Source organism: Aulonocara sp. 'chitande type north' Nkhata Bay, linkage group LG2 (genome assembly GCF_057382095.1).
Source record: "Aulonocara sp. 'chitande type north' Nkhata Bay isolate Kocher_YH1m ecotype deep benthic linkage group LG2, A_spYH_male_GT1.1, whole genome shotgun sequence".
In the NCBI taxonomy this organism is placed as follows: Eukaryota; Metazoa; Chordata; class Actinopteri; order Cichliformes; family Cichlidae; genus Aulonocara; species Aulonocara sp. 'chitande type north' Nkhata Bay.
Window position 1 is genome coordinate 33,188,474 of NC_141345.1, and position 23,700 is coordinate 33,212,173.

At 39.1% G+C, this 23,700-nt stretch overlaps 2 protein-coding genes across 3 annotated transcripts; both read right to left on the reverse strand.

The window, feature by feature from the left end:
- Positions 1-3,359: 3,359 nt before the first annotated feature.
- Positions 3,360-5,080, reverse strand: LOC147338226 (zinc finger BED domain-containing protein 4-like). Its single transcript, XM_086309386.1, has 4 exons — positions 4,813-5,080; positions 4,198-4,469; positions 3,992-4,102; positions 3,360-3,770 (listed from the first exon to the last, which is right to left on the reverse strand). Exons 1-4 carry the CDS (start codon positions 5,078-5,080, stop codon positions 3,360-3,362), a joined length of 1,062 nt encoding a protein of 353 aa, XP_086165512.1.
- An 11,671-nt stretch (positions 5,081-16,751) lies between these two features.
- tmem144b (transmembrane protein 144b) lies at positions 16,752-23,201 on the reverse strand. 2 transcript variants are annotated; one of them, XM_086264359.1, is made up of 12 exons: positions 22,998-23,201; positions 22,710-22,883; positions 22,449-22,553; positions 21,514-21,613; positions 21,318-21,398; positions 21,091-21,169; positions 20,828-20,907; positions 20,114-20,232; positions 19,789-19,908; positions 18,364-18,461; positions 17,487-17,540; positions 16,752-17,264 (listed from the first exon to the last, which is right to left on the reverse strand). In XM_086264359.1, exons 1-12 carry the CDS (start codon positions 23,071-23,073, stop codon positions 17,181-17,183), a joined length of 1,170 nt encoding a protein of 389 aa, XP_086120485.1. In that variant the 5' UTR covers positions 23,074-23,201; the 3' UTR covers positions 16,752-17,180. The 2 variants fall into 2 exon arrangements, with proteins under 2 accessions (XP_086120485.1, XP_086120477.1); XM_086264351.1 differs by having other exon boundaries at positions 22,431-22,553; positions 22,998-23,199.
- Between the last annotated feature and the right edge of the window lie 499 nt (positions 23,202-23,700).

Below are 23,700 nucleotides of genomic sequence, written 5' to 3' on the forward strand. Positions count from 1 at the left end.
GCTTTGGAGTCCTCAGTACAAAGGAACATTCTTTAAACACCTAAAGGTCAAATGTAGGAATACCAAAGTAATGGTAAATAAAATAAACTAGTAAATTTACAAGCTGCTGTGATATCAGCATGAATTCACCCACTTTTCAAATCCCTAAAAAAGGTCAATCTAACTGTGTCATAATCCTGACACACACTGACATTTTATAATTTTTCATAAACCTGGGATTTCTCAGCAGCAGCTTGATCTCATTTCATTTTCCTAATTCATTTAATATAGAATAACACGCAGGATAGAAAACGTGAAAAAATGCACTTTGATGTCAGAATATTCTTGGCTAGAGCAAATAAGATATGAAAGCCAGCGCTGCATCTAATTCTTACAGATCATACAATGGCTTTTGCATTTCTAAACTCCGTTTTGTATGACATGAAGCAGCAAGAACAGGTTTTGCCCTCGAATTATGTTGTATTTTGTCAATGAGTGATGACAATTTGGGCTGAACAGCTTTGCTCCATTTGGCTGCATAATGTCACTGCCACAATGATAAGACCATAATGGAAAAAAAACCACATTAAAATGCACAACATAAAGACAAAGATAATGTTTTGTATTCAAAAAATAAATTGATATTTTAAGAAAGTGTGTATTTTCTTGCTTTGGTGTGTTCTGTAAGATCAGTACACAGCAAGTACTTGGTAAGAAAAACAACACAGCCACAAGTAGTTCTCTGGCAACTTCATGGTGACAACAATACTCAAGTTATTGTACTGTGCTGGCAAAAAGGGAAACCCCCCCCCCCCCTTTTTTTTTTCTCTTGTGTAGATTAAATATGATATAGTGACTTGATTATGACAGATTAGCAGTGCAGGTACGTTGATTTATTGACTTTCAAAGAGCTTAAGTAGCCAGTTTCACATTTTTCTGGCTGCAAACTTGTGGTTTTGATCTTTTTTGTGCCAAATTTTGTTTGTTTTTCATGGTACAATATTTGCAGGATACAGAAAAGTATGACCAATTGAGTAATTTTTTATCAATAAGAATATCAAGAACAGTTTGTGGAATGTTTAAACTTACCTGTTACACCCCGGCCTAGGCAACCGGCGTGCAACGTATGAAAATATTAAAAAAAAAAAAAAAAAAAAAAAAAAAAACCACACGAGAAACAAACTAAAGCTCTCCACCAAAATCCCAAAACGAAGGTGTCTCAAACGAAAATATTAACAAACCCATTCACAGCTATTTACAGACTATTTATTTACATCAAAACACCAAACTATTTACAACACGGGGGAGATCGCGACCATGACCAACTGACACACAGGGCTTAAATACATAGAAGGAGCAATCAGGGAATGGACCACAGGAGGGAAACACAGCTGGGGCAAATTAGACCTGACGAGACAAGGAAACGTAAACTGAACACACTAAGATAACAACAGACCTTCAAAGTAAAACAGGAAACACATGACAGTCACGCAAAAACAAAACACTGACAACACCGAAACGTAACATTTCCCCCCCACCCAAAAATCAAACATGTAACCCCAAGTGAAATGTTTGATCAAAAGCGGATGAAGGCTGGTGGAGGCTGGAGCGGTCCCATGAACCCCCAGCAAACGACGAAGGCTGGAGCGGTCCCTCGGACCCTCCAGCGAAGGCAGACGAAGGCTGGAGCGGTCCCTCCAACGGACCCTCCAGCGAAGACGGACGAAGCTGATGAAGGCTGGAGCGGTCCCACTGACCCTCCAGCAGACGACAAAGGCTGGAGCGGTGCCTCGGACCCTCCAGCGAAGACAAACGAAGGCTGAAGCGGTGCCTCGGACCCTCCAGCGAAGGCGGACGAAGGCTGAAGCGGTGCCTCCAACGGACCCTCCAGCGAAGACGGACGAAGCTGATGAAGGCTGGAGCGGTCCCACTGACCCTCCAGCAGACGACAAAGGCTGGAGCGGTGCCTCGGACCCTCCAGCGAAGACAAACGAAGGCTGAAGCGGTGCCTCGGACCCTCCAGCGAAGGCGGACGAAGGCTGAAGCGGTCCCTCCAACGGACCCTCCAGCGAAGACGGACGAAGCTGATGAAGGCTGGAGCGGTCCCACTGACCCTCCAGCAGACGACAAAGGCTGGGGCGGTCCTCGGACCCCCCCAGCGAAGGCAATCCTGGACGAGCCCCCATATGTTACACCCCGGCCTAGGCAACTGGCGTGCAACGTATGAAAATAAAAATAAGAAAAAAAAAAAAACACACGAGAAACAAACTAAAGCTCTCCACCAAAATCCCAAAACGAAGGTGTCTCAAACGAAAATATTAACAAACCCATTCACAGCTATTTACAACAGACTATTTATTTACATCAAAACACCAAACTATTTACAACACGGGGGAGATCACGACCATGACCAACTGACACACAGGGCTTAAATACATAGAAGGAGCAATCAGGGAATGGACCACAGGAGGGAAACACAGCTGGGGCAAATTAGACCTGACGAGACAAGGAAACGTAAACTGAAAACACTAAGATAACACAGACTTTCAAAGTAAAACAGGAAACACATAACAGTCACGCCAAAACAAAACACTGACAACACCGAAACGTAACATTTCCCCCCACCCAAAAATCAAACATGTAACCCCAAGTGAAATGTTTGATCAAAAGCGGATGAAGGCTGGTGGAGGCTGGAGCGGTCCCACGGACCCTCCAGCAGACGACGAAGGCTGGAGCGGTCCCCCGGACCCTCCAGCAGAGGCGGATGAAGGCTGGAGCGGTCCCTCGGACCCTCCAGCGAACCCTCCAGCGACCCTCCAGCGAAGGCAAAATGCATTTTGATTTTAATAAAGTATTATTTACCTTGTGTGAGTACAAGAAAACAATTATTAGAATACAATGTGTTAAATTTGCTTAGATAAGAGGTAGGGCTGCTCGATTATGGCGAAAATGATAATCACGATTATGTAATTGAGATCTCGATTATTTCACGATATTTATTTAACAATAACAATGTATTGAATAATTGCTTTAAAGATTGTCAAAAATAATATAAAATGGTGTGCAAATACTGATAACCGTGCAAATGTTTGCAATATAAAAAATAAATAAAAAATGTAAACATTAATGTTTAGTGAACTTCAAACTACTGCATAATATTTATGCATACAAATAACCAAACATCAAGGCAAGCTGTGTAGCCACAAAATGCACAATTGCATCAAACTGACATTGAGGTATGTCAACTAAAGTTGCTGCCTGAACAAAAATAAAATTAAACACTGAAAGTAGTACCTTTTATAAGAAATAAATAAAAACTAGTAGGCCCGAGTCCCATACAATCTCAAAATGGCTCAACAAAACATGGTTCCTGCAACCTTTCAAAGGTTTTTAGCCAAAAACACCAGCCTATTGACATGATCAGGCTTCAGGGATGCTCGCAGGCAGTTGACAACATTTCCACCAGTGCTGAAGGCCCTTTCTGATGAGGCACTTGTGGCTGGGATGCAAAGATATTTCTTTGCCAGGATGGAGAGTCGTGGGAAGAGGTTCTGTGATAGCTTCCACCACCCCAGTGGGTCTTCCTCTGTGTCCAGGGTCCCTGCCTGGAGGTAGGCCTGAAGCTCAAAAGCTATGGCCTGGTCCAGTTGAAGAGCATGTTCTGCACCTGGAGCTGTGCTGTGAGGGGCCTTAAAGAAGCTGCTTAGGCCCTTTTCCCTCTTCTTTTGGTTTGATGCACCATCATCAGCAACCTCCGTGTTACCAACGGGTGTCCCCATCACTGCAGCCTCCTTTAATGGGACAAACATAAAATGACAGCAACACAGAATGAGGAACCAGTTTTATCTGTCTCAGGTTTGGCATTCTAAAATACAATCCTTAAATAATTACTATAAATAATGATAGATAGACAGACAGACAGACAGACAGATAGATGTTTAGTATCTTTATAAATATGGGCAATGGACTTCATTTCCATTGTTAGTCTGGCTTTTATTGTCTCTTGGCTGACCTCGCTTACATATCTCAGTTTGAACCCTGGGTCCAGGACAGTGGCCATGTCAAGCAACTCTTGTGTTGGTGAGTCACCATACTTTTCATTTAGGTACTCCAGTATTCTCCTCTTGATGCATTTTGAGAGGTCTGTGTCATCATCTTGCTCAGCCAAGATTGAGTTGTTAATAGGTGGAGTGTTGGTTTTATAAAAGACACACTCACATATTTCTCTCCAGAAAGTGCATCAGTGAATTCAACCAAAGGTCCCAGGGTCTTGTTGATGGCCTCAAGGACATCAATGTCCTGCCATGAGGGGATGAGGTGCCTGGTTCCTTTGTCTTGGGAGAGGACATGGGCAATGGCCTTCTGCTGCTCAAGGACTCTGGAAACCATGGCCTGCCTAGATCCCAATCTGGTTGGACATTCAGTCTCTAAGGAGTGGTCTGGCAGTTTGAGGTCTATCTGTGCCTTTTTCAGCTCTCTTTTTTTTCCAACTGAATGAAAAGGTGCTGACCATTTTTTTGCAGACCCCCACTGCACGCTCAATCCTGTGATCTTTCATGGCTCTTTCTATAAAAACATAAAAAATATAAACAAGCATTATCAGGATGATGATTATCATTTCCTTGAGTGTGAATGAATAAGAAAAAGTGATGGTAGCTTATTTATGTGTTTGTATAATTCATAGAAAATGTGTATGACTGTGAGAATGAATAAAAGTATCTCTGAATTTAAATCGTTTTTTATATATTATATTCATTTGAAGCATTATGTTGTATACTTATTGAAAGAAAATCACATTATGCATCATATTCAGTAGGAATTAGGCCTACTCACCTATGGCCAAATGTAATCTGTGCCCAAAGCACTGGAGCCTCATCCAGCCATTCAGTTCTGCAGCCAGTATGACATTTGCAGCGTTGTCTGTGGTTATACAGACGAATTTACTCTCCTCCAGATCCCACGAAGCCAGTGCTTGTTTCAGACCTGCAGCTATGTTCTGCCCTGTGTGGTCTTCTGGGAAAAATGATGTCTGGAGACATTTCGTTTTCATGTTGAAATCCATGTCAATGAAATGTACCGTGAGGCTCAAATACGGCTCCATGGTGCGGCTTGACCACAAGTCCGTTGTGGTGGCAAAATATTGGGCTGTAGCCACTTCCTTTGCGACACCATCATGACACTCATCATATAAAGCGGGAATCGCCACTCGACTAAAATGGTGACGAGATGGCAAGTTATACCGTTTGTCCAAAGTGTGGATTCGTTTCTTAAAACCGGGGTTGTTCACTGTGTTAATTGAGCAGTGGTCTTATGTTACCGCGTTTGTTATCTCCTTGTGTCTCTGGGAGCTGGTGGGATATTTAGTCGCGTTGTACAGGGTAGCGTGAATGGAGGTCTGTGAGGATGAAGCAGGTGTTGTTGAGAGTTTTTCTCTATGCTCCTTCATTGTTTGATCGTATGTCACTTTGTGAGCGGTCTTCAAATGATTGAATAAATTTGTAGTGTTGCTCTGTGGTGCAGCTACAACACTTTAGCAAAGTTTACACACTATATCGACTTGATCCACGTCTGACTCCGCGAACCCATAATGTTTCCACACCACTGAAGTAGTTTTACCTAGCTTTTCAACCAATGGCATTCTTTCTTTAGCAGCCATTATCCTGTCCTCTCCAAATAACATCTGCTTAGCTTTCCTCGGGTACTCTTAATTGATGTGATGCGTGTTCGAAACGCAGAGAGGTGCGCTCGATTTGCCACCTCGCGAGAGTAAAGCACGAGGGAGGTGCTAATAATCGGCTCAGTCATTTTTAATGATCGTTGAAAGTCCAGATCGTAATTGAGATTAAAATTCGATTAATTGAGCAGCCCTAATAAGAGGGTCCAGCAGTAGATCAGATGAATAGGAAAGGATTTGTCTGTGTGTTTCAGTTGGTTTAGCTGTAGGCCTGAGAGTGTGTGTAATTGTTTAGAGGGAAAGGAATTTATTGACACTGGGGGTCTGCTGTCGTAAAAGGAGACAAGAAGCTACAGTTGGGGATTGCTGATGCTGATGCTTGTACCCTTAATAAAACTCATAATTGCCATACCTTGGAAGTAGGTTTGCAGGAGACTCTCCACCTGATCTGTAAATGTAAGACAACAAGAGGCCAATGGCCCAGTGGATGCAGAGTGGGGGTCTCAGTGTTTTTAATATGTTAACTCTGTTTTCTATGTTGTGTAGTGGAATTTGGTGTAGCTTGGGTGACGAGATTACTTTTATGACCGACAGGAAGTCACGTACACAGAGACACACACACACAGTGCTTTAACTGTTAAAGTTACACCCACCCACAATTCTAGAGTTTAGAATTGTGTTAGATAGGATGTAGAATTATTGTAGAGACACTGACCTGGATGTAATTAAGGCCTGAGTGTGTCATAAACTTAGGAGTAGATTTCTAGGAGACCCTCCCCTAGTTTGAACTGTGAAAGTGAGACAAAGAGAGGTTAATGTTGAGTGGAAGTTCCTCAGGGCATGCCTGGGTGGGAGTCTCAAAGTTTGTAACTGAATAACTTTGGTTTGGAAGGGAGATGGACTTTTATGACCCTCAGGAAGGCACGTACATAGAGATATACGCACATAGTGCTTTAACTGTTACGCACACACATCCACACGCACGCTCACTCATGTGCACTCACACACACAGGTGCGCGCATACACTCACTCACGTGCACTCACACATACACACAGGTACGCGCATACACTCACTCACGTGCACTCACATAGACATACGGGTATGCACACACACAGGCACTCACGTGCTCGTGCACATAGACACAGACACAGAGTTTGCAGCACACTGTGGGGGTTTTATGATGGGGTCGCTCCTACAAAACTGTGTTTCACAGACAAAGGAGTGAAAGATTTTGCAGAGGGACACCGGCCTGGCAAGTCTTCCCTTCTAGAAGAATGCATGCTTAAATGAAGATGAATAAAGATGAATAAAGGTTTTGTGAAATGACTACTGAGTCCGGTGCATCTCTGGAGGCCCGAGGAATAAAAAGAACCGGGGTGAAACTGATTTCGTAACACTTGTTAAGAGATCTTTACTGTGTTATCACATACTCTACAAACTCTGTGTGTGGAAATGGAAGTGCCTTAACAATCTGACAAAGCATTTTACTGTGTAGCCTATCCAAGATTTACAACACCAAAGGGATAGGATTCTCTCTGTGTGATAATCCTATTTACGAGCATAACAGTATTGTGACAAATTTCTTTTCAACCTAAAGCTCTTTGCTTAAAACATGGAGCCTAAAAAATAATGTTCAAGTTTTGACAAAAGTCTCCTTCAATTACATGCCTCGGTGTCCAGGAGGAGCACAATTTTTCTTTAGTTAAATGCACCCTAAAAGCTTTTTGTTCACTGTGAGCTACCAACTGCCACATATCATGACTAAATTCTCCATCTTAAGGAAATTAAGCTGTATTCTTGTCTGCTAGAATTTAAGCCCAGCAAGCATTGATCAGAGAGGGCTGGAGGGTGTTTGAGGCCATTGTAAGACAGAGGTACGTAAATTTGCAAATGTACAGCAGTGGGAAAAAGTGTTTGCCCCCTTACGGATTTCCTATTTTCTTTGTATGTTCGTCAATTTAATTGTTTCAGATCTTCAAACAAATTGAGATATTATATATAGGTAACACAAAATATACACTGGTTGGCTTTCACAAACAATATAAAAGATGGAAGTTGCCCATTTGTTTTTCACTTTGCATTTTGATGAACCAGAAGTCACCTTATATGGATAAATGGATGAGTGCTAATTTATCAGTTAACACTAGCTATGTAGAAAGTATAAAAATGGATGTAGCTATCATGACATCACCAACTGGTTTCTGAAGGCCTATTTGAAAGCCACAAGCAAGTAGGTCTAACTGTGAAACTGCACTGACTTGAGACTTATAAATAATTAGCCAATGAATGACCTGGATAACCTAAATTTACAAAAAGTAATTTAAACGATTTTAAACTGAAAACGATTGAGAAACTGTTTAGTGAGATCAAGATAGAAAGCTGTTTTCCCAAAGACTTCAAGAGTCCCAAAAGTATTTTTTTTAAACCAGTTATTGCAATCAGGTTGTCTTCTGCCAAGTTAAGAATGGACTAACAAAAAAGTAGAAATTTACGTTGAAGCACAAACTTCTAGGTAGTGATGGTAAATTTGATTCTTTTTACTGAATCGAGTTTTAATGAGTCACTCACCAAAGTGAATTGGGTTTTTTGAGTCATTTGATTCACTGAGTCAGTTGACCAGAGAGTCCAAAAAATGTACATTTTCACTCAAACTTAATTTGTTTCTCTTTTCATGTAAATCCTACTGCTAAGATGAATGATTCTAAAATAAAACAACTATTTTATAGAGCAAAAAAGAGCAAAAACATTTCTAAAATTGAGCAATTTCCTATCAAAATTGCCTAATAAACATTTATTTTGTTTATTTTTATTTTATTAGTATTTTCCTTAAATGTGTCAAATATATATTTTCTCATCTAAATGTCCACTGAGATGTGAGCCAGGGGGCGGTAATGCGCCTTAACATTGGTTGCCAACCAAGAAGAAGAAGAAGCTGTGAGCCAGGAGGGAGGGGGTGAGTGAGTGATTCATTCGCTCTGTGATTCAGCACAGGAGGGAGGGGGTGAGTAGCTCAAATGTGCTGTTAGCATGTTAGCAGAGCGATGCTACTGTGAACAGAGGAGCTATTGTCTTGATGTGAGCTTCTACTCAGGGTTTTTTCTTCCACTTCAGAGCAGAAATTTTTTTGTTAAGATACTGGATGTTTTGTTTTTTTCCACAATTTTAATTATAAGCTAGATTTATTGCTGCTAACAGCAACAGGGATTAGTCAGTTGGGCTTGTGAATCATGATTCATGAATCAGTAAAGTGATTCTCGAGTATTGAACGATTCGTTCATGATTCGCACATCACTACTTCTAGGATGCTCTGTACCACAGAGCAAGCCGTAATATTACATTCCAGACAAACAAACAGTTCTCCAAAAAATACCAACTGGACAAACACAGTGAAAAGGTCCAGTTCAGTTCAGTTTAGTTTAGGGAAACAGTGGAGATGAGCCCTAGCAGCTGTTGGGTCACCTGTTAATCAGTGTTGCCGTAGCCAAACACCCTTTTCCAGGTGAATGAGTTCTGAAAACCCATTCACAGTTGCTGATGGGAAACTATCAGTAGATGCAATGCTTTTTGGGGGCTAGGTTGTAAATGTCATTGTGATTTTAACATGGGAGCCTGTCGGGGCTTTGTTTTACAGCTATAGAGGCTGCCACTTGCTCTCTTCAGCCTCCAGTCAAGAAATTGCAGTTTTTGAGCTTTCTGCTCTGGCTGCATTTTATTAGACCTGGAAAAAAAATACTTGATAAAAAAAATCACAAGTTTCAACTAAACTGTTCATTAAAATCTAAGACACCAGAATTAAACTTAACACGGTTTGGTTGTTCACAGATGTGATTTATTAAACAGTATCTGAACTCAGTTTCACCAATTCAGTGATTTGATTATTTATTACTTCAGCAAACACAGACTGAAGAGTGGGTTTCAAATTAAAAGTCCATGTCACAAATACACATTTGTTCAAACCCAAAGTACTTTAAACTCGTGTTGAATCTTATGTGCCGTGCTACACTTTGTGGGAATCTGTACTAAAAATGTCAACATTTACATTTTATCCATCTTATCAGCAGCTCATGAGCAGACTAGCAATGTCTGATACTATGAAATAAAAAATGTGAAATACAAAATCATAATGTTTGGGTAGAATATTCCAGTCAAATGTCATCTATCTCCGTGAGAACCTGTCTCATCCAGGGGACCTGTGTCATCTGTCATTTCTATTATGTCTTTCTCTTTTCACCGTGACCTGTTAACTGAAGCATAAATGCCAAACACTAGTCTACAAAAAGAGCAGATCTCGGGCAAAACCTAATTTATTTTGGTCAAAGGTCAAAAGAAACTTTATCTTCAGTCAAGAAGTCAGCTGTAGTCATACAAATTATGATTACATAAAACGCATAACTAATTGCAACAAAAAATATATTTCAAAGTTCATTTATACACATTAAAAAACTAAATTATGAATACAATGTGTATATCTTGACACAAAAATCTCATTTTGGAATATTGTTCAATAGGGACTCCAACCGTTTTCAAACTAACCGCACTAAGGGAAAGTTCATGGTTTGGCTTCACGTAGAAAAAAAAAATCTCTCACCACAAAACCGATACTGGATACAAACCCAGTCTCCAGTGTTAGAGTCATGCACCCTGCAGCCCTGCATCAACCCCAACCACCTGGCGATTCTACAATATTATATGTGGTGTTTCATTAACGTAAAAGAAAAAGTTGCCTTTTGCTGAACTGCTCTGGTCCACCTTTACTCTTGCAGCTGAGCAGAAACCGACCCAGTCACACCAGTAACGGCAAAAAATCAATGTTATTCATGTTATGAATTTAATTTCAAGGAAAGATAGTTATACAATCTATAATAAAAACAAATATATAAAATGAACAAGGGTAATACATATCAGCATCGCATATACACTATATAAAAATATGAGAATGATTTAGTACTAGTAGCAGTAGTATTTGACTGCTGTTTCCCATTCTCTGTATGTAAGAACCAGGGTCAACAGGCTATTCCAGAATCAGCAAATTTGATATCTTTGTTCTTGACAGACCCAAGAGAATTACCTGTATTCAGTCATTGGGGCTCTGAGCTTGTGGTCACTGTATCAAGAAATTACATCAGTACTTGAAACCACATATGAATGAAACAGATCAAAAAAACCAATTTCATTTTAACAAGAGCTTCTGTGAGATGGCTAGCAGAATTTTACATAGATGGATCACACTAAAGGCAATATCAAGAAAGAAGCTCTTTGTCAGAGCCCTAGGCAGGAATGAGAAATTATATCATTTTAAGTCATTTTGGCACAATGGACATTGCCTTTGTTTCTGATAGCCCTTATTGTTTAATTTATTTATTTTGGTCATGATTTTCTATCCAGGCAGCACGGTGGCACAGTGGTTAGCGCTGTTGCTTCACTAGAAGGTCCTGAATTCAATTCCACCATTAGGTCAGGGTCTTTCTGTGTGGAGTTTGCATGTTCTCCCCTGTGTTTACGGGGGTTCTCTGGCTTCCTCCCACAGTCCAAAGACATGGAGTTAGAGGGGACAGGTTAATCTGAAACACTAAATTGCCCACAGGTGTGAATGTGAGTGTGAATGGTTGTCTGTGTCAATGGTTAGCCCTGTGACAGACTGGTGACCTGTCCAGGGTGTACCCTGCCTCTCGCCCTAAGACAGCTGGGATAGGCTCCAGGGCACCCCGCGAACCTGAAAAGGATAAGCGAATGGATGGATGGATTTTCTAATCCTAATAAATCAGAATGTTATGATCATGGCATTTCCATTCTTTCCATTTCCCATTGTGTGTGTTTAAAAATAATATATATGTATATATATAATTTTTATTGTTATCCTTGCCAATGTTGTTTATACTAAATGACTAGGTTTGACTTGAATATGTAACTGAAGCTGGAACTCTAAATAATATTTTGAACCAGTTAAAATGCTAATCCATTTGTGGAGTATTGGGGCATTTGAATGATATGATGAGAATGACACTTATTGATGTGTGAATGACCAAAGCACAGCAGGATTCAACACAACACTTTTTGAAAAACAGCAGCTGCTGATGTTGTTTCCTATAGCTCACTGGGATTCCCATTCAAAAGGTGTTCTTCCCACTTCCAGATTACATTTGATAGTGCTCAAAGGCTCACAAAGATTCAGGTATTTTTGTTTAGACAACAAAGGGACAGAGGTTTTATTCTGTATATAGCCTTGTGTTTATTTTGTGGATATTTTCACATTGTTAAGTAAAATTGTGATGAAAAGCTTAATACAGTCATTTAACAATATATACTATATCTTTGTGACATGACAACACGATTTTTATTAGAGATGGACGATCCAATATTAGTATGGATATGGGTCCAATACTGACCTAAATTACTGGATTGGATATTGGAGAGAAATAAAAAATGTAATCGATCCGAAGTATCACAAAATCACCTCACAAAACGCGCTACTTGGCGTAACCCAGCTCGGCGCATCGGCGCAGTATGTGTGAAGTGATAGAGCGGCTGTTGTTTGCGAGACCTTTCGGCGGTCTGTTGGAGCATTTGGAGCCTCGCTACATGCTTCCTAACCACAGCATTTCATCTCGGCGAAAACTATCCCAGAGAAGTAAAGCAAGTGTGTAAGTTCATCCCTGGATGTTTGCATAGTATTTCCACGTTAAGCTTAACAGCATCGGAGTTCCATATTGAGGTGAAAAGGAAGCGATTTGTCCCATACTTCAGCTAGAATTAAAAAATAGACACAAAGCTGGAGTTATTCTGTCTTTGCTGTGCAGTTGCATCTACTTCTCTCATTCTCTCCCCCTTCCTCTCCTGTTATTACTTCAAACATGAAACTGATCAGTGATCAGCTGATCGGCTTTTCTGCCGCAAGTCCCGTCTTTCTTGTTTGTTTATTGCCCACTTTGCGCTAGAAAGAGGAGACCAGCGGATAAACAACAGCAGCACGTTTAAGCGTGATAAGCTGTTGTTAGAATTTATTTAAGAGAACGACTATCAGTCAAAGATGACATTTCATCAAATTGTAAATGGTTAAACATGGAAAAGAAAATTGGTATTCTAATTTCACCGAAGTTTACTAAACTCAACAAACTTAATATTACTTACCAGGACATTTATTCTCTCATCATTTTCTTTCGCCGGAAAATAGCTTTCTGTGGTGCTGTCTTTCTCCTTCCTTTGCCGATGCTGCATTCACTTACACTCGGATATCTGAGCTTCACTACGAAAACGTAATCGTACATTTGATATTTAATTGAATTTTATTGTTTTAGCTTCGGGGTGGCACCTGGGGTGGCCAGTCTGGTTTGGGGGTGGCCTGTGCCCCCCCAGGCCACCCCGCTGGACACGCCATTGCCTGTTACCAAGTGAGCTCCATTGATGATGGCTTTCTTTCTCTACTCACGAAAGCTTAACTCAAGGTGAACATGCTCACAGTTTGGTGGACTTACTCTAATTAGCTTTTCTCTGAGTTAATCAGCTCTAGGTTAATGATTAAACTTCTATTTCATTTTTTTAATCTCAGTTATGATCAGTCATCAGCACATTCCAGATGAAGGAAGAAAAAATTACATGGCTTTACATAGAAATTCGTTAGGTGCAAATACCAATCAGCAGAGAAAATCCAATTGTATGGAATACAGCTGCATGCAGTCTGCAAAAAATGAGGTCAGGAAAAAGTCATAATAAAAATTAGAGATGGCACGATACCACTTTTTAATTTAAAGTTCATACTCAAGTTTTAAAAAAGATAAGATAAGATAAGATAAGATAAGATAAGATAACTCTTTATTGTCATTGCACAGTCATACATAGTACAGTAGTACAATGAAATTGGAAGAGACAGAAGCTATTCTGTTATACCTGTATGCAAAAAATACACTGCACCCAAAACATTTTATAGTTCAGCAACACTGATCAATCTAATAAATTTGAACCTACACCATCCTCCCTATTCTGGTATTTTAAAGAGTACTTACCTACCTAACTAATAGGGTTGCCAACTCCCAGCAAAAATATTAGGAAACAACCCCCCGCCCTTAATCGATGTAATCAACTTTAATTTAATGCAAGTGTAAAACAAATGCACAGAAATCAATTATTTTTCCACAACAATTAAATAGATTCAACATCTTTCTTCAACTTAATTGCAGACTGCACAGATAGTACCTTCCCAAAGGAAAAAGTACTATAGCTTACTGGGGTGTATATTAGACTTTTTAGTTACTATATACAATAATGGATTTCTATACATTTAATCAGATGACCACTTTTGTTGTAAGATTCAGATAATTATTTATTCAGTTTTAAAATGACGTAACCCCTTTCCCTGCTAATGCCCTACCTGCCCCCCTGGCAAAACTTTGCTAGACCCGCCCCTGCACAGTTACCTGCCGTCAGCTATGTAGAAAAGGATCCTGGTGTTATTTGTCTCTCAGAAACAGATCATAACTTCCCTTCAACTCATTCATGTCACCTAAAAGGTAAACCTGTTTCTCCATCACCTGCTCAGCTCTGATGATTCAGTAAGGACATCTCCTGGTTTCATCTTCATGTTTCCATCTCACCACATATCCAAACAGATATCATGACCAGCAGCTTTTACAGCCGTGGCTCCAGCAAACATCAGCTGATACTAGAAAGTAATATTAAGAGAGATGTTTTGGCAAATTACTCCTCATTGGAGTAGCAGTGTAGTGTTTAACTTGTAGCTAAAATCCAGGTTTTTAATGAAGATAAACTTTTAACGTTAAAAGCCAACGTAACTTTTATAGAACTGTCTACATGTTACTGCTACATTTAATAATTCAATAACAAACTGAAGTGGTGAGCTATTTCATAATGAGGACTGGATCCCAGTTTGATCCAAGCCTGATACTGTTTTGCTTTGGATCTGTCCAAGGTGGACTCCGATTTAGACCGAGATTGATGATCCATGGTCTATGAGCATCTTTAAGCATGAAATGTTCAGCTCACAGCACATACATATATGAAAAAAAAATTTGCTTTAAAAAACAATTCAGTTTCACAATCTCATTTCAATCACATCATCGCTCACATATTCACATTATTACAATATGAGAGCTGCATTACTATTCACAGAGGCAGAAAGATGTAGATTATATTCTAAGCTGCAACATAATTGTGCCATTTAGTACACCGACTACTGATTCAATATAAAAGAGATCAAGTTGCATTTAAAACATTAAGCTAAAACTGGGATTTCATTGTTTTATTGTAGAAACCTAAAACTCTATACATTAATTCACGCTGCTCTGAGTAAGGAAATGAACTTGTGTCAGTCAGATGAGGCCTATACTATGAATCAATGTTCCCACTAAGCTGCCCGCGTGCGCAATTGCGCACTGCTGGCACAGTCTCTGCGCACAGAAAATCTGCGTTGCACACATAAAAAAAATCGAACCTGAATTGAAACTAAAATGAATACTTTAACAATTCTGTTTTGCAGTGTTAGTAAGTGTGTGGCTGCTCCCGTATGAGATTAGAATGATGTCACCTTATCCCATAGTCCAGCCAATAATGCGATTCGTATATACGCAGCTAATCAATGTCGTTGACAGGCTATGACAGCACCTTATGTGTCGACACCGGTGTTTTAGCTAGCAGTCGTGATGTGCAATACCACTGATTTACTTTCCGATCCAATACCAAGTAAAATTCAGGGTGGTATCGACGATACTGATCCGATACTGATACTTTGTACAAAAACTTTCATTGTATTTCATATATTATTGTATTATGTAATTGTAAAAATAATATAATAATATAGCTTCATAATGATTACAGGACATCAGACTACTTGTTCTTATTGCCTAATAACGCAGAATTATCATATAGAAATAAAACTTGAAGTTGTGCGCTATTTGAAAACGTTGCCTGCCTGCAGCACTAAAGGACCCCGTGAGAGATGTCTGTCTCGCCCTAGCAAAACCTGTCCTCTCCTCCTCTTCAGTTCGCCTGAACATACACTTGTCATATTCTGTGATAAGATTTACTCTGAGGTGTTTGACGAGGTTAGTAGTGTTGCCACAACACCTCACTGTCTTGCCGTATGTATAGCAAACCGCGCCTTGGCTGTTTGTGGAGGTAAAATACGTCCACAGATTACTCCGTTTACGCTCAGCCATTGTTGCGAGTGCGCACGCCAGGTTGCAACACATTGCGGCCTAACGTCAACTCCAAAGCCCTATACAGCCATATTTTGCACATGACTATGAAAGGCGGAAGAGGAAGTAGTTCCTTTGAATGTAGACAATCAGAATGTTATAGTTTCTTCACTGTGTTCCTGTTAATGATAAACTACAAATTTACCCTAAATTACTAAAATATCGATATTTTAATGTGAGAATCGATTCTAGAACATAAATGATTGGTATCGGAGGAATCGACATTTCAGGATCGATCCACACATCACTAGGGTATAGTCCTCGTATCTTGATACAGCCCTGATTTTGTTCTGCCTTGCTGCTTAATTAAAAGCAATCCCATGTGCATACTACCTTTTAGGGCTAAGCCCTGTATCAAATGTCTGCCTCTGCTTTCAAGGACTGCGATTTTGATCGCTGGTGTCACCAGATGTTTGTCTAGACAGAGTTCTAAAATCTGGTGTTATAAGTAATATAGTAACATTTTAATCATTAAAATAAAAGGTCAGCATTAGTGTGGCATGTTAAAGCCAGTATCAATCTCTACAAATCATGTTTATTGTTTAGTTTAATCTAGCACTTTCAGAAAGACATTTTCTGGGCGCTGGTTTAGCTCAGTGGAAAAAGGAGGCAGCCATATGGCTAAAAGCTAGCCCGGATTTGAGTCTGATCTGCGGCCCTTTGATGCAGGTCTTCTTCCCTCTTCCTTGGCCTCTGCTTTCATGTCAGTCTTCACTGTACCTGTCCAATGAAGCCATAAAAGCACTTCTATGAAGTATGCATGTTCTGACCCCCCCAACCCCAAGCTATTCCATCCCAGAAAAAGCTATTCCATCCCAGAAATCAAGCACATCATGTTGACCATCTTTTTCTGCATACAAACCCCAGGAAATGTGAGAGATGCTATTGGTGGAATTTCAAGTGTTTTAATAGCAATTTTGCAGTATTCTGTCTAGCATTAACCATCTTTTTCTTACATCTGTAAAGTAGACCTCAGTGGCATATATACACAACCTCTGCAATGCTGAAAAAGCCAGTCCCGATTAGTGAAAACAGCAGCTGCTGTGTGATGCATTAAATGTGACATTTGTGCTATTTATTTGTTAGTAACAAACCAAATAGATTTTCAAAGTCCAGACGCAAATCCACTTTAAATATTTTCCTAACAGTTAACTGCAGAGCATAAGGTTTCTGCTATGCAACTAAAAAGGTTTATAATTATATTTAAATTTTTCTAAACATGATTTAATGCATTTATAAAAAGCAAACACTGCCTTTTCTCCTCACTGATACAGAAAACAAAAATGGAGAAAATTAGATGTTTGACTGTTCTGCATTATTAGAGATTTGATATGGCAGTCAGCACAGATCCGGTCAGCACAACACATGAGGCCAATGAGAAGATCAGGCAGTTCGCCAAGCCCTGCGGAAAGAAAGTGGGAGAAGTTAATCATCTGAGGATGATTTTTCTCAGAAACATTTAATTAAAAATTCCTCCTTTTGGGATGGTAAATGCCTTCCTGATCAACTGCAGTTTAACTTGATATTGTTTAGAATCTCCCCTTTGTAAACGGCACACTTACATGCAAGCCTTTGAGCTACTGTACAGTCAAGAAACAAGACTAGCTAATATTTTGATCGTTACCTTAATCTCTTTAAACACCAGGCACCCCCACAGAGCAGCAACCAGACCATAGCCCTGAAGAAAGGAAACCAAACAAGCTGTTTGAGCTTAGACCATTGACTTGATGAAACTAAAGTACCAGCTTAAAAGAACAGGATATAAATGGGTTAGCCATTTGTTCCAACAGTGTCTGATCCGTTTAGCACTTTATGCTGTGCATACACATCGAACATTCACTAAAGGTTCAATGCAATAGACAATCTAGATTATGATATTTAAGCCCTAATGGCTTTTTCCATGTAGGATACACTTAATTGATCTTGTTGCAACATGCTTTACCCCAGCTACATTGCTTCTGGGGAAATGCAATTTGGTAAGAAAGCTGCAAATCGTAGCTCAATAGCTTATGTCTTCTGTGTTGTGAGATGTCATGATCCATGTGCTCAGGTGTTTTTTTTTTTTTCCCTGTTGTCAAACTGATCTCCCTGTTGGAGTTCATTCTGGGGGGAGTTTTTTTTTTCTTTTTTTTTTTCCTTCCCCCCTCTTCTTTCCTCATGTTGTGCATTTTCCATTGTTTCAGTTTGGGTCGCTGCTCGTGCTAACGACCAGTCAGTGAAACCTAGCCTGACCTGTCTCCCCAATGTGATGTTTTTGTATTGTATACAAAACAAGGTCGACAAGGTATCATCTTAATTGCCCTTGGGGATAAATTAAGTCTCTCTGACACACCCTTAAAATGCTGTCAGTATTTTAGATCCAACTTCTTTTGAAAATATTCATGTAATGCAGAACAATGTGAAAACCTTCAATATCAATCTGCAGTCCAAGTGGTTTCAGAATGTTCATTGTTTTACTTATTAATTGAATCCTCCCAGCTGTCAGAATATGTTGCACTTACCACTGTGACAATTGGAAATGTAATGACAGAATTCAGGTAGTTATTGGCCAGGAACCAGCAGTATGTCCCAATTGCCCACATCAGTCCAGACAACAGACCTGAAGAGCAAGAGGAGACCGTAAGGTACTTATGTTTGAGTAAAAATGCATTAAAAACAAACAAACAAACAAACAACATTCCTATGATTCCTTTGATCTAGAAAGGAAAAAACAAAACAAAACCAAAAACCAAAATAAGAGATTAGCAATATGAACACAGTGTGTGTCTATGAGTCGCCACAGGACAAGTGACATGCCGTTATATGATCTCCCTATCGGAAGATTGTTGGCAGGAGGTCTTACGCAACATAAATATGCTTTTTGTTAATTCCCGTCGTTGCCTAATTCAGTATAAAATTGTACACAGGTTACATTACTCAAGGGAAAGAATTCACAAAATGTATCCAGACTGCTCTCCCTTCTGTGAGAAATGTATGACACATTATAGAAATCTGTTAGTTTTGTACTTTGTCCAAGGCTTCAGGGTTTTTTGTTTGACATTTTCACCATTTTCACTCTAATATTCTTAACCCCCACATTTTTTACTCTCTATGTACCTTTGGAACTAGCTTGGTTCTAAAAAGGTACACATCTCAGGGTGTCATAAAATATGCTATTTAACCAAAAAAAAAAAAAAAAAAAAAAAACAACCCCAAAAAAACAAAAACCTGCCATACCAAAACCACACAGGAAGAGGTTAAAATTAGCTTTAAAAGATTTTTTTCCCACAAGATTGACCTGCTGTGTATTTTTGGGTAAAGTCTTACCTTTTGTGTCTAGTCCATCTGACAACCCTGACCATTGAAAAAGTGACAGTAAAGGGCAACCTGGCACAATAAGTAGTAATAACAGGGTGACGCTGATCGACTGCCAGTATACAAGTAGGGTGTGAACCTGAACTCAGAGAAAGTAAACAAAACTATGGAAGCTTGTTTCCACTTTTTTGCCATACATACATCACATAATCGCAAAATTGTAACTATTCAAAATTGGAACGCTGAGAAAACAATTAAAAAAAAAACAACACACACACACTTTAAACTTCATGTCACTGAATATACATTTTAGAAAAATTTGGACTGACATTCCCCCCTCCAGTCATGGGAAAGGAAAAAAAAACAAACAAAAAACAAAACGGCTACTGAAAGCTTTCATACAAAGTGCATGTTCATAAACACTGGAGAAAAAAAAAAAAGGCTAGAGTAATTTAAAAATATAAATTCAGTCTCTTCAAGGAAACACATTGATTGCTTGTTCACAATAAATCATCACTCAGTAACCTGAGTAGAATTCCAAATTTGTTCCAAGCAGCCCAATCATTAATTACTAAAGATCACGGTCATACAATAGGCTTTGGAAGAGTGCCTTTTCAGAAATAATGTTCTACCTGGAAGTACAGCTCTGGAGTAAAGCTTCGGCTTTGTATTCATGGCAGCGCAGTAGATGGCAAAGTACACAGTGCTTGCAATGAAAATACCACAGCAGTGTGCATGAACATAGTCGAGATCTGTGATAGAAAGATAGAAACGGGAATTAAGTTGGAAATATTACACCTGGTTCTCAGGAGGGACTAGTATTTCATCAAGCAGCAACTGGATCCATCCTTATATCTATGATAAATGTATTTTCTTCAATACTTCCTTCAAGCCAGCTTTGCAAAAAAAAAAAAAAAAAAAGTGCAGCATAAAGTGGTACCTGAGTAGAAAACATACCATAGACACTGGATTCATAGAACATGCTGTCATGGTGCACAGAATTGCTCTTAATGTACAGGACCGGTATGATGGAGAAAGCATACATGAGGCCCGCCACAACAGCAAGGAGAAAACCACTGGTGAAAAGGAGGCAGAATACATTGAGGAACTGGATGAAGAATGCATTTTAAATCTCCACTGATACATCATTCAATTTCTATGGTTAATTCCAAGATATTGCAAAGAGCCGATAAAAACTGACAGTGCTTGGGTAAATGGGTATGCAGGAAAACACTGCACAAAAGTGATGTTATTTTTGCACTCTGTTTTTTTTTACATTTATTGAATATCGGCTGTGACTGCTACATTTACAGCCTGGTGCTCACATTTTAAGTCTTTTTCTGCTGCTAAAACAAAAACTCACAGTAAGAGCAAGGTTGTCATGTGTGAAACTGTTTTTAGTCATGACTTAAAACTTGTTACACCTAAAAACCACACTGGCAGGCAGCTTCTAAACAAATAACTAAGACCTTCATTTAAAAGATGCAATGTAAATGAATTGTTTTACTTTTTATTACTTTTTCAATAATTAAAAAGCGTAAAATTGTATTCATTCATCTATGATTTAAAATCCATGACAGAGTGGCTGCTGTAGCCATTGTTTGTCAGCAATGAAAAATGCTAATAGTAATAATGCACACATCTGAGAGGCTCCTATTGAGATGAGCTCACATGAATCGTTTGCTCTTTGGTCCAATAGTGTCGATCCAGGATTCAGAGGAATTTTGTCCATAGCTTCCTGAATTTGTTCTCTGCAAAGAGAAACATCGACCCAATTTGTATGTACACCACACAAAATACATGATAAAGTGATGACAGGCTTTAAGACAAAGTAGTTTTTGCCTTGAGTGAATAGGAAGAAAATAAAAAGAAAGTATTTTCTAAAATCAACCTACTTCGACAAGCTGATAAAAATAAGTCAGTGACACACTCACTCTGTCAATCAGTAATGGAATTGTTTCTGAACTGTGAAGTAGCTCTACATCCGCTTTCACAAAGAAAAAGATCAGCCCACTGAATCAAAGGAGGAAAAAAAAGTGTCATGTACATCCCGCTGATATGGTTTGAAAAATGACAGCAGCAGACAGTAGCCATCACTGTTTTTGGGTGGGGGTAAATAAACAACACAGGCTGGGTCATTACAATTCCAAACGCGGTTTACCTTAGCAGACACAACCCAGCTCCACAATAATTTAATATTGGATGTGAAACGTTCTGTGCAGCAATCCCAAACCAGCCAAATCTAGGACAGACACAATCAGTGACCAATTCAGTTATTTTTCATTCAATCCAAGTCATGCAAAGACAGGATTATTTTATTTACAATCCAGAGTGTACATTCCATTAACTCAACTCACCTTGAACTGGCCCAGCCCATCAACAAATTAGAGGATCCCGAAATTAAGATGCCAAGACCAAGGCCAATAGCTTTAACAAATGGAACAACTGCTACATTTCCTGTAGACCATATGGATAGATGGAAGAAGTTAACATGTAACTGTTACTGACAAAGTTAGGGTTGCACCATTTCCATTGCTATATCTGAATGCAAAAATATATTTTATTTATTCACTTCTCATTAGTACATGGAGTCTAACTGACCCAGGAGCCATTCCCAGTCCCCTCTGAAGTCTTCCCCAAACCCCAGCCTCAATTCATACTCAAGCCATCTACCCTCATCGACTATCAAATGCTATCAAACCTGAATGAGGATCTAGTGAATATCTGATATTTAGAGATATTCATGAAACAAACAGTCTGTGTCCATCTGTGGCACTTGATTCTGTCTAGTAAGGTATGGCAAAGATTATGATGAAGCAGCTTTCAATTCAATTAATTTTAAATTCATTTTTTTTAAAAAACGTTTTGATCTGGCAAATTTGAAAATCCTGGAGAACTGCAATGTCCCAGTTCTTGCCTCAGCAACTATGTCACACTATTCCCTGAACAGTTTGTTGTTTAACAACATGACTAATGAATACTCGCCACTACAAAAGTTTTAGGGACATTTTGTATTACACTCTAAATACCCATTGATCTGTTCAACGTTAAGCACATAGCATTATGAATTTAAAGCATGAAATTGGGTCACACTGATTTCACCCCTAAAACTGTTCACATGTCCAACAAGGGACTATCAATAACCTAATTTTAGAACAACATCCTGCTGGACACCAGAGTCCAGTTTCCGGAACCTTTGGCATTAAACTATTTGTTGTTAAATTAGAAAAAACAAACAAACAACAACAAACCCCCCCCTCAACTTCCACAATACCTGTGGCCCAAAGCACACCTCCAAGCATTGCAAGTGGGCAGAACTTGGGTGACTGAAGCATCAAGTCTCCAAACATAGATACAACCCATATTGCTGCACAGGTAACCCACTGAAAAAACATACCTGTAAATAAAACACAAAGATAAATGGTCTCAAAACTTTGCAAAATAGTGTAGATTTTCCTCACTTGGAAAGTAAACATTTAAAATGGAGCTTTTGTCCAAAAATAACACATAAGAATATCCAAACTCTCAGAAAAATAAACAATTATATGCTCACCATCGCCAGTCTCTACTCTTTTGACAGGAACGAAGTTGCTTCCATACAAAAATACAGCAGCCATATTTGCAGTAATTCCATAGGCAAAATGTGAGATAGCCCTAGATGAGTTAAAAGTAATGTTAAATGATTCCAGTTCACCGGTTCCATCATTTTTGTAGCCATCTTCTGCACCTGTAAAGTTTTTACAGCAAGAGGTTAAAGAACAAATCTGACTTCAAACAAAAACTAACCTAATGCAACCACACGCAGCCCCTATTCATCACAGACCAATTATACTTTACAAACCTTCAGCGATATGACAGCTCGCAATCAATAAGGCAGAGACGAATAAAAGAAAAAGTAAGGATTTTGCTTGGAGCATGTTAAAACAGAATATTTGTTTTGCTTTTGATAATTCAGGTCTACAACATTAAAAACTGCTGGAGGCTGTCTGTGTCTGCAGTGGTAAGTCAGTCAGGTGCTGCCAGTTATCTAATCACTTTGTAACACAACAGCTGCAGAGGATGTAGCGCATATATGCATATACTTACAGACAAGAAAACACACAACCATGAGGGCTTGTTATCATGTCTGTTTTCTGGAGTAATTTATCTTATGACATTTAAAATAATGCTGTTTATAGTATTTGCTTATATATAGCCGACAGTGTATATATATATATATATATATATATATATATATATATATATATACACATTTATTTTAACTATACATCGTCTAGTTTAGGCCTACTCTTTGTCGGCCATGAATGACAAGGAAAACAGCACTTGTAGTTATATTGACGAGCTCTGGTCACAACTATTGTAATTCAGAAAAGGAAATCCTGTAGGCTAAGTGGACTGGTGCGCCCACCCCACATTCTCCCAACACCTAAGGAAATTTTTTACTGCTATTGTGTCTCCACAACGTAAACAGCTTTGGGAGTTGCCATGAAGAATTAGGACAGTATACCACCAGATGTCGCCTGAAACGCATACAAATAATATGT

Bases quoted from the DNA above. Each gene is read 5' to 3' on its own strand.
- LOC147338226 (XM_086309386.1), bottom strand. From the start codon at position 5,080: ATGGAGCCGTATTTGAGCCTCACGGTACATTTCATTGACATGGATTTC. The intron at 4,470-4,812 runs GTGAGTAGGCCT...CTTTTCATTCAG, and splicing joins CAGATTACATTTGGCCATAG to TTGGAAAAAAAAGAGAGCTG. The intron at 4,103-4,197 runs GTGAGTGTGTCT...AAATGCATCAAG, and splicing joins CACTTTCTGGAGAGAAATAT to AGGAGAATACTGGAGTACCT.
- tmem144b (XM_086264351.1), bottom strand. From the start codon at position 23,073: ATGCTCCAAGCAAAATCCTTACTTTTTCTTTTATTCGTCTCTGCCTTA. The intron at 21,399-21,513 runs GTGAGTTGAGTT...TGTCTGTCCTAG, and splicing joins ATGGGCTGGGCCAGTTCAAG to ATTTGGCTGGTTTGGGATTG. The intron at 20,233-20,827 runs GTGAGCTCATCT...CCTTTTCACCAG, and splicing joins CCAAAGAGCAAACGATTCAT to TGGTTTTCTCCTTGCTGTTG.